This window comes from Branchiostoma lanceolatum, chromosome 15 (genome assembly GCF_035083965.1).
Source record: "Branchiostoma lanceolatum isolate klBraLanc5 chromosome 15, klBraLanc5.hap2, whole genome shotgun sequence".
NCBI lineage: Eukaryota > Metazoa > Chordata > Leptocardii > Amphioxiformes > Branchiostomatidae > Branchiostoma > Branchiostoma lanceolatum.
Window position 1 is genome coordinate 6,185,120 of NC_089736.1, and position 14,110 is coordinate 6,199,229.

Genomic DNA, 14,110 nt, shown 5'->3' on the forward strand with positions numbered 1-14,110 from the left:
TGTCCACCACAGGTTGAAGAGTACGGACAGCAAGCCATGGCGAACCAGCAGCGGTTAAACTTCCCCGTTTTCCAGGACGACATCAGCGAGCAACGACTCCGGACAGAGTCTGATGTTTCAGGTGAGTTGGTTGGTTGGGGTTTTATACATCATGTGAACGAATCTAGTCTTTAGGATCATGATAGTAAAAGCAAGCAAGAACAAGTCCTAGACCTATTCCAATGGAGAAAGAAAAAAGTATTGCTGAACTTCGAAGTTCTATTGCACAGGCTCCCATTGAATGATTCGAAGCATGGGCCATGTTGGAATTGATGTTGGTACAATGTTTTGTTCGAGGGCACCAAATTTTCTCAACTTCTGGTGCATTTCGCATTGAAATGTGTTTGACTTTGGGTAGGTATAACATATTCACAGTGTATTCTGCATCACCCTCGGTCCCAGCCCTTCCGCGGGTTGGGCTGGGTCCTTGGGTAATTCAGAGCACACCGTTTTGTATTCTATATGAATATTTCACTAAATGTCTTCATAGAACGTCTTCCATCGGAGCGGAGCAGACACGTGAAGCGAGGCGGCGCGGCAGCGAAGTCTCCCTGGTCGCTCCAGGATGTGGCGTACTACGAGAACGTCACCTCCGAGAACGACGGGCACAACTACAGGAGGAAGATGTCTAAAACAGGGTAGGCTTCTAGATATGATGTCTTACGTAGCAAGTTGATATCAATTCTACAAACTATATTTTTAGACAAATTGGACTCAAGTCGTGTTGAGTTGTGTGTAAATCCACGGGGTTGACTCTGAGTCTACAAATGATCATATTGGCGAGGTGGTCCTTATGTAGAGGTGGTCACCTGTACAGGTTTGACTGTATTAATTTCTGTGTTGTTGCTTGATTGTTCCAGACAAATGAAGAAAGTGGTTAGTCCTGCGGACGATGAGTACTATCACAACCTGAAGAACAATGTCCACTCGGAGGAGCGCAAACCTATCGTGGTCAAACAACTCATCATCATGAAACCAGCCAACCAACGGCTACCCATCCCCAACCACCAGCCAAAGTACGCTTTTTTGTTTCTTTCTCAGTTTCTGTTTGTGAAGTTTTTCAGAGGTCTTGTTCACCAGTCTGTCTTGCTGTAGGATTTATTTGTTTCCAACATCAAGCTCACTTTGACCATAAACTTTGTCACAAGCAAGCGTATCAACAGAAAACTTTCTAATGGTATCCCCCTTAATAAACCACAGTTAACAGATTACTAGCTACTTGAAGAAGCGCCATGCTTCACATCACAGAAAGATGAAAACCAGATATCAGGCTTTTAAATCATTTCACAGTATGTGATATATTTTCTACAGGAACGGTATCACAAGCAGGTCTCCCCCTAACACACCCTCATCACCTGTGCCTGTACCTGTGCCCAACCCTGTGCAGCAGCAGATTGCAAAGGCGGCGGCGTAAGTACAGTCTATTTTTCAACATTTTATTAATAACAAACTTTCTGATCTATTCCCATGTAGTCATCACATCTGCAAATGTTGGAGAAATCTGACAAACTAGGCTTTGCCAGAAATGTATCTCCAAATCTCCAAGAAATGCTAGGTATCATGAATCCTGTTTGATAAAAAGTGGTTGAAAGGACAGCAAAGTCATAGATTTTATGGAGTCCCTAAATGGAGTGCTAAACTACTGGTAGTGTGATTTGTTCTTCTTCAATGGGATAACTTATTTGTTGGGCTTATGTTATAGAATGAGAAAGCATATGATTTGTGGTCGCTTTTAATTTTTCTAAACATTTATTATGTTTGTGTACCATATGACACCTTTGGTTTGAAAATATTTTCTTTGTTTCAGGTGATTTGTAGTTGTTGTGATTGTGAAAAGCATTTTCTTTCATTTCTTCAGGAATAAACCTGTTCTGAGAAAAGTTCAGCAGGCAGTGGCAAAACAGAACGGAACTTCGGAACCGGTCATCTTCGACTTCCGCGGAAAACTACGTAAAACGGGAATCCCGCTGACGCCGCACCCGGCCGAGGAGAGCAACGCCGTGGTGCAGCACGACTTTCGCGGGAACCTACGGAAGACGAGTCCTGAAGGAAACATGCGACCAATGCAGGAAGTGGCGTAACGAAACAATGCATGTTGAACACTCAAGTGCTCATAGTTAGTAGCCTGGATGCCAGACTGTATCCAGGGCCTACACAGGCCAACTTCTTGGCTCTAGGGCCCCCAAGGAAATTTTACCTTAGGCACCCTGAGTTAGACCCTGAGAAACCCTACGATAGATACATGTATTATAGAGACCGGGGGTCTGGCATCCAGGCTAATAGTTAGGGACCAATTGATTATGTCACAGTGGGTTGCAATTTTCATAACCTTTTAGATTTTTATTATCTTCGAACGACTTTTTAGAAGAAATGTTTAATGTAGTCTGAAAATCATAGGAGACTGAAAGCACTGTTGTAAACTTTTATAGCCCCTTAACTGAGCTAGTCTTCCAAAAATGTATTAGGAATAGAGACACAGGGATGCAAACAACCAATGATCCATTAGAAAACATATTCTCAGTTTTAAGTGTGAACAGAGACCACAAATCTATTGTCAATATTACTGTATTATTCGAACCTTGATGATTCAAATCAGAGGAATTATTAAGCTTCTCTCAATATTACATTCTCTTGCCTTGACTTCACTTGTCGCAATTTTCTTATCCCCCCCCCCACAACTAAATTGTATATACAACACATGTACGTTGCTCTTATTTGTCACCCATTGCTGTGAATAGTAAATATGTCTGTGCCTTTCAGAAACTGTACAACAGGTTTAGAACGTCTTTTGTACGCCGCAAATCTTTCGGATATACCAGATTTCCTGACGCGTATCTCGCTCCTTTGATCGTGAGGTCTACATAAGCCAATCTTTTTATCCTGCGGTAGCAAGCATATCTAAATGTTGCACAATCAAAGGGCCAGGTTTTGTACTTTTGGCAGTGTGTTTTGACTTTGGGTATCTAGTTAGTGCATTCATGGTTTTGAGAATAGGCTACAATTCTTCTGCAAAAATGGGAGAGTTATTGTAACATTGCTGTTGATATTTCTTCAGGACTCCATAAAGTATGAAAACTGTTTAACAGAAGTTGTAATATAGATAAAGAGAAAGGCATCATCAAAGATGTTATGTAGTCATCACATTGTTTGCAATGCTTTCTGATTACAAATAGCCACCACAATTATTGTTAAAATCAATTTCCATGTTGTGGATTTTTCATTGATATCTGTTTCAAATCCCTCTGAGAGGGGTCATTTGAATTCTCATTGTATGTCAGATTTGAATTTCAAAAGAGAAATAGATATTATTTTACAAAATAGTCAACCATTTGTTAAGATTTGTACATAATGTTTCTGTATTTTATTTCGCCAAAAATTCAAGTATGGTTTCAGAATGCCTTGTACATTTATAAAAATAGACTTCTCATATCATGTTTATGAAAATATTTGTATTGTTTGACATACGGATATCAATGCCATATGCTGAATATTATGTTGAATTTTAGAGCTGTATAAAGTTTTTCCTCTTTCATGTGATACAGTGTGGCAAGTAGCTATCGGTATTACTATTTTGTGTGTGGAAATTTGGCTTCCTATTTTGTCAGAACTGATAGTTGTATCTTGCGACATTAAGCTATGCAAATTGTTATATTGTCTACAGTACTAGTTACCGTGAAACTTTTTATTGTTGCGTACCAATCTGACCATATAGAAATGGATGGTAGGATATACGTACTGACCTACAAAAAAAAAACAGAAGCTAAATAAGGTGGCTCTTTTATTGGAAAAATTATCATAATAAAATTTCCAATGGAATTCTGTTAAGCATTGTGACATTTGAAATGTATAATATTTTTGAGAAGCATATTGTTTGGGCTTTTTATGTTGTTATCAGAAGTAAAGTTGCTCAAGCTGTATTGTTCACTTCTTATGATAACTTTGAGAAATTCCAGAAATTTGTTCAGTTACCAATATCTGTGTATATATTCTTACATCGGACTATGAAGTTCACCATGTCAACTTCGATCTCATTGGGTGAAGTAATTCTTTACACCATTTTGCGTACATAATACAGCCAATCATATTCACTGTAATGAAATTGCTTAACTTTTCGAATAAACACTGTCAGTATGCTGCGAAGCTGAAATAATTTTGTGTTATTTGACAAAAGGATTTTGACTATCCCAGTCATGTTCTTCATATCATAGAATTTTCAGGCTTATTGTAAACTTACAAAAAGTACATTGTATCAAGGAGGCTATAGCCTTCTTTATTATACCAAGGAGGTTATTGTACAAAAATAGTTTATAGGACCAAGGAGGTTCCCCTATAACCTACTTCAATAGGACACGGCCACAAGGACATTACACTTTTTTTCATACGCTTTTCGGACAGTTGATTGCTGGAAAGAAACCATTTCCTATGCATGAATTATTTGTGGAGTGACTGATGTTATGATAGTTTGACTTTGAAGGACTGAATGATTCTTGATAAGGACATGTTTGCGCTTATTTCTAATCTCTAAGCAGATGTTAAGTCCTGTTCCAGTGGTGTGCGCGTGTCCTTTCAACCAGATTTTAATCCTCTGTTTGACCTCCTTGGTTTGACGTTTATTAGTATTAATCGAGGTTTAAATTGAAGTCTGAAAAAACACACGTAAGGCCACGTACATCTTCTTGGAGAACTCCAACAGTCACCAACGTATTTTCAAAACTTTCCGAGTAGAGGTTGCGGTCGGGGTTTTGATACTTTGTTGTTTTTGCGGCCTTTTCTAGAATTCTGTTTCCTTTCTTTCGGTTCTGTTTGTTCGTTTTACTCCTCCTACCAGAAGAAATCGAGGTCGCTACTAGGGAAAAGCAGCAAAAAACAAAACAAAATAGCCGCCAAAAGAAAACCTCTACATAGCTCGCAGTTTCCTTCACCTTGAAAAAAGAAAACAAAATAAAAGTTACAGGCGTGAATCGGCGAAGCCCTTTCATGTCTGGCACCCCGAGCCGAGGTGTGAATCTGGCGGAAGGCGTGGGGCTTTAGACAAATTCTCAGCGCACAGACAAACAATTGTGGGCTCAAACAAAACGAGCTGATTATGGATCATCATTACCATCGTAGAGAAACGCCGCCCCTTGCCCCTCCCTGTGTTGTTCGCGAGCGGCGAGATCACAGACTGCACAATTACCGTCCCACACATTTGGCTTTGTCCGCAGTAATCTGAGAGTATTTGTCTTCGCCGCTTGGCGGCGCTTCAAGGCTCTTGCCGGACACCCATTGTTCGGAAATCCCCGGCTCGGAAAAGCGGCAAGTTCGGGCGTTTGTCTGAATTAAGTTACCCCTTTTTCTGGCACGAAAAATGAAACAAATTCAACTTATGTAGACTCATAATCTCATCTTTGCTACCTTCTATCATTATCGTCTAGATTATAGATTCGTGCCAATTTCGTGGCCTGTTACGCATACTAGTATTGAAGACAGGATTACAGTTCCCCTCAAATTGAGTCATATACAAGTTCTTTTTAAGATATATTTATCAGGATTTCTTGTTCTTTATTACACTCAATATGATTTCGAAAATGATTTCTTACTCTCGTTGATAGACATTGCAAGGTGGACGTCTTAGCACAAACCTCCCATCTCTACAACTATTAACGGAACATCCCTGTCTGCAATACACATCCGCAAACTTTACCATACCGTCGCACCACAAAATTCATAACAGACAAAACTTCAATTTTGTTTAAAAAAAAGAAGTAAAATGGCTCAAAGTTGGGGGAAAACAGGATCTCTAGCCTGTGTGGTTTGTATAAACAGGCCCTTTTGGTCCCGCTTGTTTCTTGTAAACGCAGTAGGCTGATCCGCGATGTTGACACTACGCCCCAACACAGACGTGCTACCGAGTGTTTGCGCTGGGCGGCGAACCTTTCAACTTCTGTTGACCGAGAGAACTGACGGCTAGCCTCGAAACCATCCGGGTTAGACGTGCAGCTTTCTGTCCACAGGACTTTAGAACGTGTCGTCCAGAAAGACTGACAACTAGAACAACAACAAAACGAAAAAAAATGCATAGAACAGCAAGTTACTAAGTTTCCCCCAAGAAAATTCAGAGACTGCGTGTGTCCGTATCTTTCCTTGTGAAATGAACGATTTTTAACTCATGGGCAAATAACATGAACATAGCTTTCCTAACACAGCGTACGTAGACATTTCAGTATCTACTTTTGTCTTTGATTCGTCGAAACATTAGGGTTGTTTCGAGGTATCTTGACCTTGAAGCGGACCATCATTTGGCATTTTGGACGTCGGGAATCTTTATTCAACTGGGATTTATAAGAAATTAACAGTCGACGGTAAGTAAGAAGCTTATCTGTACATTTTTGCACGACCAACACCAAAGGAATGTACCGGAACACACACTCGTGACCAATGGTGCAGAAAACTGTACGTTTTCCCACTCCACCGGGCATTTATTTAGACGTTTTATTGTGCCGTCCCGCCACCCAGTGGCATGCCCGCCCCTCCAATCGGGCGGCCAGAAAAGGGCTTCCCCCCGCTCTTGCCCCCGGCTGCTCTCCGGGCACGATCAAAGGGGCCGCCCGTCAGAAGGGAGGATAGAGTTCGCCTCTGCTGTGATTACTTCTGATTTGGCAAATAGCGAACTAGGATTACCCACTGAGCCGCCCGCCCGTCTAGCGGCACAGATGCCAGGGTTCGGCAACTGAGACGGCGGCCATCTGGCACCACCGTTTTGGTACAACACTACCAGAGATCTGGCCGCTACTCAAACCACACCGGCTGAAAAATACTAGAATTAGGGCAAATTATCGGGAGAATTATTAAGTATTTAGGTACCTTTCAGTTAGGAAATGTTCCCTAGTTTTTACAAGAAAAACATCTGTTGGTCTACTCATATCATAACTACGCTCACTGAAATATACTAAAATTAAGTCAAATTATGGGGAGAATAATAAGATAAATGGGCCCTCTCATTTAGGATATGATCCACCGCTTTAGCATGTGTCTAGTCTCTACCAAACTGCGCCGGCTGAAAGATACTAAAATTAAACCAAATTATCAGGAGAATGAATTAAAGATATTTCTGGTAACATAGGCTCTCTGTTAGGAAACTCTACCCAGTTTTCGTACAAAACTCACTCTAAACAAGGAGGTTAACCTCCTTGCTTTAAATGATTTCGCATTCAGGCGAACTACGCTGTCCGAAAATACCAAAATAAGCTGACAGGAAGAATATTGAGACATGTAGGGTATAGTCTCGTAGTTTGGGAAAAGTTACCGTTGCCTACTTTTCCATATTGAAGTTATTCGATTAGTGTTACCCATATATCTAGGAATGCCTAGTAGAGGATACCCTATATCTAACCCGGAAAGAGTGACAACGACAAACGAAGAATTAATTTCAACATCAGGACGGTTTATTCATAAGAATAAAATAATTCAGGGAAAGGGAACTGTGTATCTATGTCAATACGTTTGATGGTATCTTCAACGGATGTTTACGTGTGTTTATAGTGAATACATCGGATAGAGATTCAGATTGTACGGCAAATGCAATACATAACAGTTGTACATTGTATGTCATTGATATACTGTGAATACTGTTATAAAACGAACACTTTTAACTTTATAAAACATTACACAAGGACCAAGTCCTCGTCTTCTTTTCTCACGTAACAAAAATATCACAAAATAACGTTACTCTGTTTTATGTTATCTTACAAAAGTGGTCAAAGGGCTCTGTTGTGGTATATACAATATGTACATTTTCTCTACAAACACTGCACTTCTGCTGAAGGCATTGTTTTGGGAAACAGTTCATATATGGCAAGTCTTTGGCACTCTTTTTGAAAGTTCTTTTTCTAGTCTGACTGCACGTCGATGTGATGGTTCTGTTCGTTGTTGTTCTCGATGTCGCTGGTCTGACTGTCGGGGGAGTCCGGCTTGCCGGCCCGCTTCTGTGCGTGGGTCTTCACGTGCTTGGCGAGATGGTCGGACCGCATGAAACGCTTCCCACAGTCGGGGCAGGCGAAGCGTTTCTCCCCGGTGTGTGTGCGGAGATGACGCTGAAGCTCGTCGGACCGTGTGAAGCTCTTGCCGCAGAACAGCCAGTTGCAGACGAACGGTCTCTCCCCTGTGTGCCAGCGGAGGTGAGCCTTCAGGTGCGACGTCTTGCCGTACACCTTCCCGCAGCCGGGGATGTGGCAGATGTGCTGCTTCTTCTTGTTGGGGGACCCAGCGGTGGAGTTCTGACAGTTCGGGCAGCGACAGCGCCTACACCGACGGGCCGTAGCGATAGTTGGCTTCTGTAATACTCCAGCAAGCTGGGCGGGATACTGACAAAGTTCGGCTGGTGAAGCCATGAGGGGAGGCCGCATGAACGTGGGGGCCATGTGTGGCTTCACGGACGGCTGGATACTCCACCAGGGTATGGACTCTTCGCTGCAGTGTGGCGGTGAAGACGAGTAGTTGGTCGGGCTGGACATGACGGGGAGAGGCGCTGAGCTAAAGGCGGATGAAGCGGTGGATAGCGCCGGTGGAAGGCTCAGTGTCTGGGCGTGTAGGTACCCGCTCTGAAGCTTCATCATGTCGTAGTGGAAGGACGCTGTCCCGGGCTCTGCTGGCGGTGTCAGCGGGAGCTCATGTGTCCCGTACGACGGGGCGACGTATGTCGGCGCGGATACCGTCACAGACGCGGCGGGCGTGAAGGAGGACATCGCCGTGGACCATGGGTGGAAGAGCCGGTGTTGTTCGAGCTCGGCTGGTACACCGCCGTTGCCGATACGGCTACAAGTTGCTGCCAGCATGGCGAGAGGAGACGGCTTCTGAAGCTCTGCTCCTGGCTGGAATAAGGAATAAAATACTGTTATAATCGTGTACCAAATCGTCATAGTATTTACTGATAGAAGACTAATACGTTACTGTGTGGCTTCTCTACGCCAAAACATAAAAACAAAACAAACAAAAACAAACCACACTCCATACTCCATAATCGATACAACCCAAGGACACACTAAGAAATTTTGGAAAACGTCCAAACCACACTCAATAATACATAACATGATGAAAAAACTCAAGACTAGCTCTAAGTCATCATATAGACGCAAAAACTTGGAGGACCTTCAAAACAGTGGTGATACCAGCCAAAACTACGGTCAACAGTGTACAGTAGTCAAACTTGAGTTGTGTTCCAGTAATACTAGTTAGCGGAGCACATATCGGCCGAAATGGCACCGAAACAAACTGAAATGCGGACCACACATTGGAGGCATTTGCCCTCTGTACCTCTGCACAGTCAGAGGCGCACACGGAGGTATTTTACGAGGAAACATGCCATCAACATGTGTTACGTCTAAAAAAAATCACAGATCGGAAAAGATTTTTACCTGATGAAAAAACTGTGTGTTCTGTGGGTAGGCGGCGAGTGCTGCGGCCATCGGGGTCGAGTGGACGTAGTGCCGAAGGACTGACTTGTCGTCGCTCGGTGATCTGTTAGTTCGCTGTAGGTCGGGACTCAGGGACTGACTCTCAGCAAGATGTGGTCACGAGCGAGGGGCGGCTAATTGTGAACTTCTCCTCCCAAAACGCAGCCTTTTTCTGCATGCGGTGTGAAAAGGCGGTAACACAGACCAGACTTGCAACTCCCTATGATCCCACCGCCAGCCAATCGTCGCGCGACAAAGTCTCTCTGATGTGTGCCGCCCGCCATTCATATGTGATCAGCGGGCGATTTAAAAGGAAATTCAATCCCTTCTATACACAGGGCTCCCGCGGCTTGTTTGTTGACATGTAAAATACTAGCGATTATTAGAGGGGTTGTCTTGGGCGGGACAAAGGCGGGTAAAAGAACGACCTAATCACTAGCCACGTAATCTATCTACATGCTAAATAGGGGCCAACTCTTGATCAAAGGAGCGAAGCCGATCGCCCCATATGGGGATTGGATCAGTGGGTCACATGGCTTGCCACACACAATGCGACTATTGCATGCAGGCTTTGTTCGTAAAACAGGTATTGTGTTATCGGACAGCGAAATCTGCTAATTTCTTCTGCCAGATACTCGGCTTCGATAAGAAAATGAAGATGTGACGAACCGACGCAGTAGGGCGCTTCGCACTTGTAGAACACACACGAAAAACACTCCTTTTTCAAACCTTGTTGCTAGTCCCTTTATAATCACAATAAAGTAGCACTCACGTTGGGATTTTTCCGCGGGATACTTCCAGTTATAACGGACGGAAAAAGAACTTTTTGTGTGTGGCGTTCTTAGTGGTAATTGTGTTGCGCAAACTGAAGCAAATAATGGCGGTCTACTTCGCCCAACACGAGTGTTTAGTTTGGTGCGAGTCTTTCAAGTTTTCCGACGATTCCGACTGGCTTAGTGGGCGCAGACAAAAGCCTTGTGGATAAGTGGGGAAAGAAAGCGATGTAAAAGATTCAGTGTGTGTAGTTAGTTGTTAACGTGTGTGGGCCAGTTCTATCGCCTGTTCCGCCGAATTTGTCCGTCAGAAGAGGTCTATGAAGTAACCCTGAGATCGTGGCCTGCTGGATTCACTTACGGCCCGGAGTGTAAAAATAAAATGGGCGAATTCCGGGAGAGGGGCTCCCTGCGGTGGGGCGGGGAAGATCAAACGACTAGGGCCAACAATCTTGTAAGTGCCCCGCCCAGGCCCGCCTTTGACCGCCTCCGCCGCCCTCCCTCCACTCAGCCGGATAATTTACATTACACATACCGATGGCTTCCGCGCTCTGCCCCCAATAATTGTCGGGCCCGCACCCCCCGCAAACAATATATGCACAAGTTTACAAAAATGACATGTCCTCAAGCTGTGTCGGGGGCATTCAGACGACATTTGCCTCACATCTTACGCGGCCTAGCCTGGATGCCAGACCCCCAAACTCTGAAATATCTATAGTGTATTTCAGAGTTTGGGGGTCTGGCATCCAGGCTATACGCGGCCCCGAAATCATTTCTTTCGGCGCTCAATTAGGCGTGAGGATCCGCTTTCCCTGACAGATTCTCCCGCTCGTGATTTATTTGCTGTTCCCATACCGGGGCGAGCGAGGATACCAAGCGAGCAAGCGCCTCTACCTTCTCCCTAAACCTTCAAAAAGGGCCGAAATACACCAACTAAACTAAAACAAGAGCTAAATCGAGAAAAAACTGACCCAAAGAATGGTATTTTGACAAAATCAGACGACAGGCTGAGGTAAAACCAGACTGGCTCTCACAGCTGCTAGACTGAGGTCAGGGGATGGCAAGCGACTCCATATGCGGCTGGGCTCTCAGCGGAGCTCTTGTTTACGTTTTCGGCACTGATCAGAGAGAGTTTGGCCCCGGCCACAGATGAGAAACCCATCATCGGTAAATGACACTGAACATAGCGCCCTGATCGCCTTTCCCCCGCACACACAGGCCCAACACATTGGCACAAGCTGTCAGGCCTGTGGGGCTTACCAGATAAATACGACTTGTGCCGCTTTTCACGGACCCGCTACTGACGGACAAACGCAGCGGAGATTTTGGAACATTTTGAAAATAAATGCGTGTACAATGCGTTACTACGTACTAGAGGGATATGCAAGGATGACCTCGTTTTATTTGTTGCCTGGCCTAAAATTTCCAAAATACAGGATAACTGCAATCCAGATGAATACGACTTGTGCTATTGTCACGGTACCGCTACTGACGAACTAACGAAGTGGATATTTTGAAAATAAATGCGAAAGTTTTTCAAGCAATGCTATACTACGGAGAGATAAACAAGGGTGACCTCGTTTTGTGTTACCTGCGCAAACCCTTACACAGTTAAGTTTTCCTAAACTTTTCACGGTACCGCTAGTGACGGACGAATGCAGCAGATAGTTTGGGGCGTTTCGAAAATAAATGGGAAAGTTTTGCAAAACAATCAGAAACGTGTACAATGCTTTTCATGTAGAACTAGAAGGATATACATAAGTGACCTCAAAGCGTGTTTTTTTTTTTTTTTCAAATAAAGTGCAGGAAAACGGTTACTCCGGTTCCGGTCCTGAAGTTACTGCAATTCTAAAACTTTCTTGAACGGAAACAAGTTTTTACACTTGTAAGCGAGACCAATGCTATCTTAACCTCCTTGGTGAGACAGAATAAAACAACACAAAACCTGCATATATCAGCACAAAAACAAAATCCCATACTTATCACTTTTTATGAGGGAAGTTTTGATGTACCCGTCTCTTTTGTGTGCACACGCCTTTTTCCCACAGTAATTTTCCTAAAACCTTCAATCTTGCTGTTTCCTGTCTTTTTAACAATGCCTAGTAAGTAGTGATATGTTTTCTCTTCTTTGAACTTATGTATCATGTGTGTACAACTTTGATGTCGGATTTCGTATTAATGCAAAATGGATACAAGAAGCCTACAGAAACGGATTTTTACAAATCCTCTTTATTTAGATAGAGAAGCCAAAAATTGTTGTTATGGCTTGCTTTTTCTTGGCCTAAGCTTCTCACCGAAATCCTCCGATCTTTCAAAAGACACAATTGGGTGTGAATGAAGACGTCATTATACGCCATTACACTCACAGACACTTTAAACACAGACATCAAAGAAACCGCCGCCGAAATTTCACAGATTTTCATTCATGAGTCGCTTCCCTGTGGACTAGCAGGGGGTGGAAAAGAGGGGGGGCTTTTGTCAAGGGAGACAATCGTCAATGTGTGAGCTGATAATTACTGCGGCTGTGATCTCGCCGGCTGTGAAAAACGCTGGGAGGAGCAAGGGGCGGCACTCTTCTACAATGGTAATCACCAAACGTAATCACTTCTATTGTCTCGCGCACGATGTTGTTTGTCTGTTCTAACGAAATCATTTTGTCTGCCATAAAACCGACGTCGTGCCCCCTTCTCATAATGAATGGAATTAAAACTTGGAAGGTTTCGATCAGCTAAAGAACACGACAGGATTTTTTTTGCGGTAGGGTTGGTCTTTTAAAAAGGTATTTTGGGGAAATACGACAAGAATTGGTTTATTCAGTATTTGTTCTATTGTTAGCATGAACTGTAGATCTTGAACCCCATGTGACGGAATTTTGAAAAAATAAATAGTATTACAATGTCACTAGTTTTAAAACCTATGACAAGAAAGTAGCGGTAAACTGCAATAGACGTTTTGAAAACGAAGAAAAATGTCTCAGGAATTGGTTTGCAATAGAAACATCGTTGAGCAAATGTTTTCCCTGCAAATATTTACTCGAGTCTGGACTAAAGATTTCCAAACCACAGAATAGATGCAAATCTCGTCCTATAATCTCTAACGGCGATAACGGTTTCTGTCTCATTTTGTTTAAACTTAAAGTTATAAACTTGAAAACAGATGGAACATGGGGGCATTCTCGACGATGGGAATAGTTTTGATGGAAATAAATATTTATTTTCAAGTCTACAGGGAAGCTTGTTGCCACGGGTCCCAAGGGAGCGGCGGAAGGCTTCAAGAGTATCGGTTCTATCGCCTTGCGAGGCCGCCGACATCGCCGGCCCGCCCCGGTAGATGGAAAAGAAACATCGGCACAACGAGACGGACAAAATATAACCAGAAAACAGTTAGAATCCAAGAAAAACTTTTGCATATAATCTGTTTTTTTGTTTGTTGTAATCAAGGAGGTTAAATAGCCGTTGTTGTAAGCAAGTGACAGGTTGGGGGGAATTATGTAACACACTACAAATTCTGGTTAATTTGTGAAAATTCATTTAGCACGTTTCTGCCATAATTGACACTTCCGTTGTGCCAAGCGCCGTGCATATACATGTACTTAAGAGTGCGTCAGGGACAAATCGTATGGGAGGGGGCGGTGTGGAAAAGAAAGCATTTGGACAAGTTTGAATTGTGAAATCTAAGGTCATCAAGCGGGAAAGTTCGGTAAGAAATAGAGGAAAGTCTTTGATATCTGGGCAAATTATAAAAAGAATAAGCGAATGATTTAATTCCAAAAATGTTTACCAACGTTTTTGTGTAATCTGCTTATTTGTTCCTTTTTGAAAAGTCCCCATTTTCACAATAAATTTTCTTGCCCCCTATTTTCGCAAG

General features: G+C 43.1%; 2 protein-coding genes across 3 annotated transcripts in view; one reads left to right on the forward strand and one right to left on the reverse strand.

The window, feature by feature from the left end:
- The window catches only part of LOC136420430 (myosin-IIIb-like), a 42,523-nt gene extending 38,344 nt beyond the window's left edge, over window positions 1-4,179 (forward strand). For both annotated transcript variants that reach the window (XM_066407352.1, XM_066407353.1), the window contains exons 33-37: window positions 13-121; window positions 530-677; window positions 900-1,055; window positions 1,351-1,449; window positions 1,898-4,179. In XM_066407352.1, coding sequence (XP_066263449.1) covers window positions 13-121; window positions 530-677; window positions 900-1,055; window positions 1,351-1,449; window positions 1,898-2,120 — 735 coding nt within the window. In that variant the 3' untranslated portion in view covers window positions 2,121-4,179. The remainder of the gene's footprint in view (window positions 1-12; window positions 122-529; window positions 678-899; window positions 1,056-1,350; window positions 1,450-1,897) is intronic.
- A 3,262-nt stretch (window positions 4,180-7,441) lies between these two features.
- Window positions 7,442-9,650, reverse strand: LOC136420360 (transcription factor Sp5-like). The gene is made up of 2 exons (XM_066407223.1): window positions 9,432-9,650; window positions 7,442-8,888 (listed from the first exon to the last, which is right to left on the reverse strand). The coding sequence occupies exons 1-2, from the start codon at window positions 9,480-9,482 to the stop codon at window positions 7,908-7,910; spliced, it is 1,032 nt and encodes a 343-aa protein (XP_066263320.1). The 5' UTR covers window positions 9,483-9,650; the 3' UTR covers window positions 7,442-7,907.
- Window positions 9,651-14,110: the final 4,460 nt, after the last annotated feature.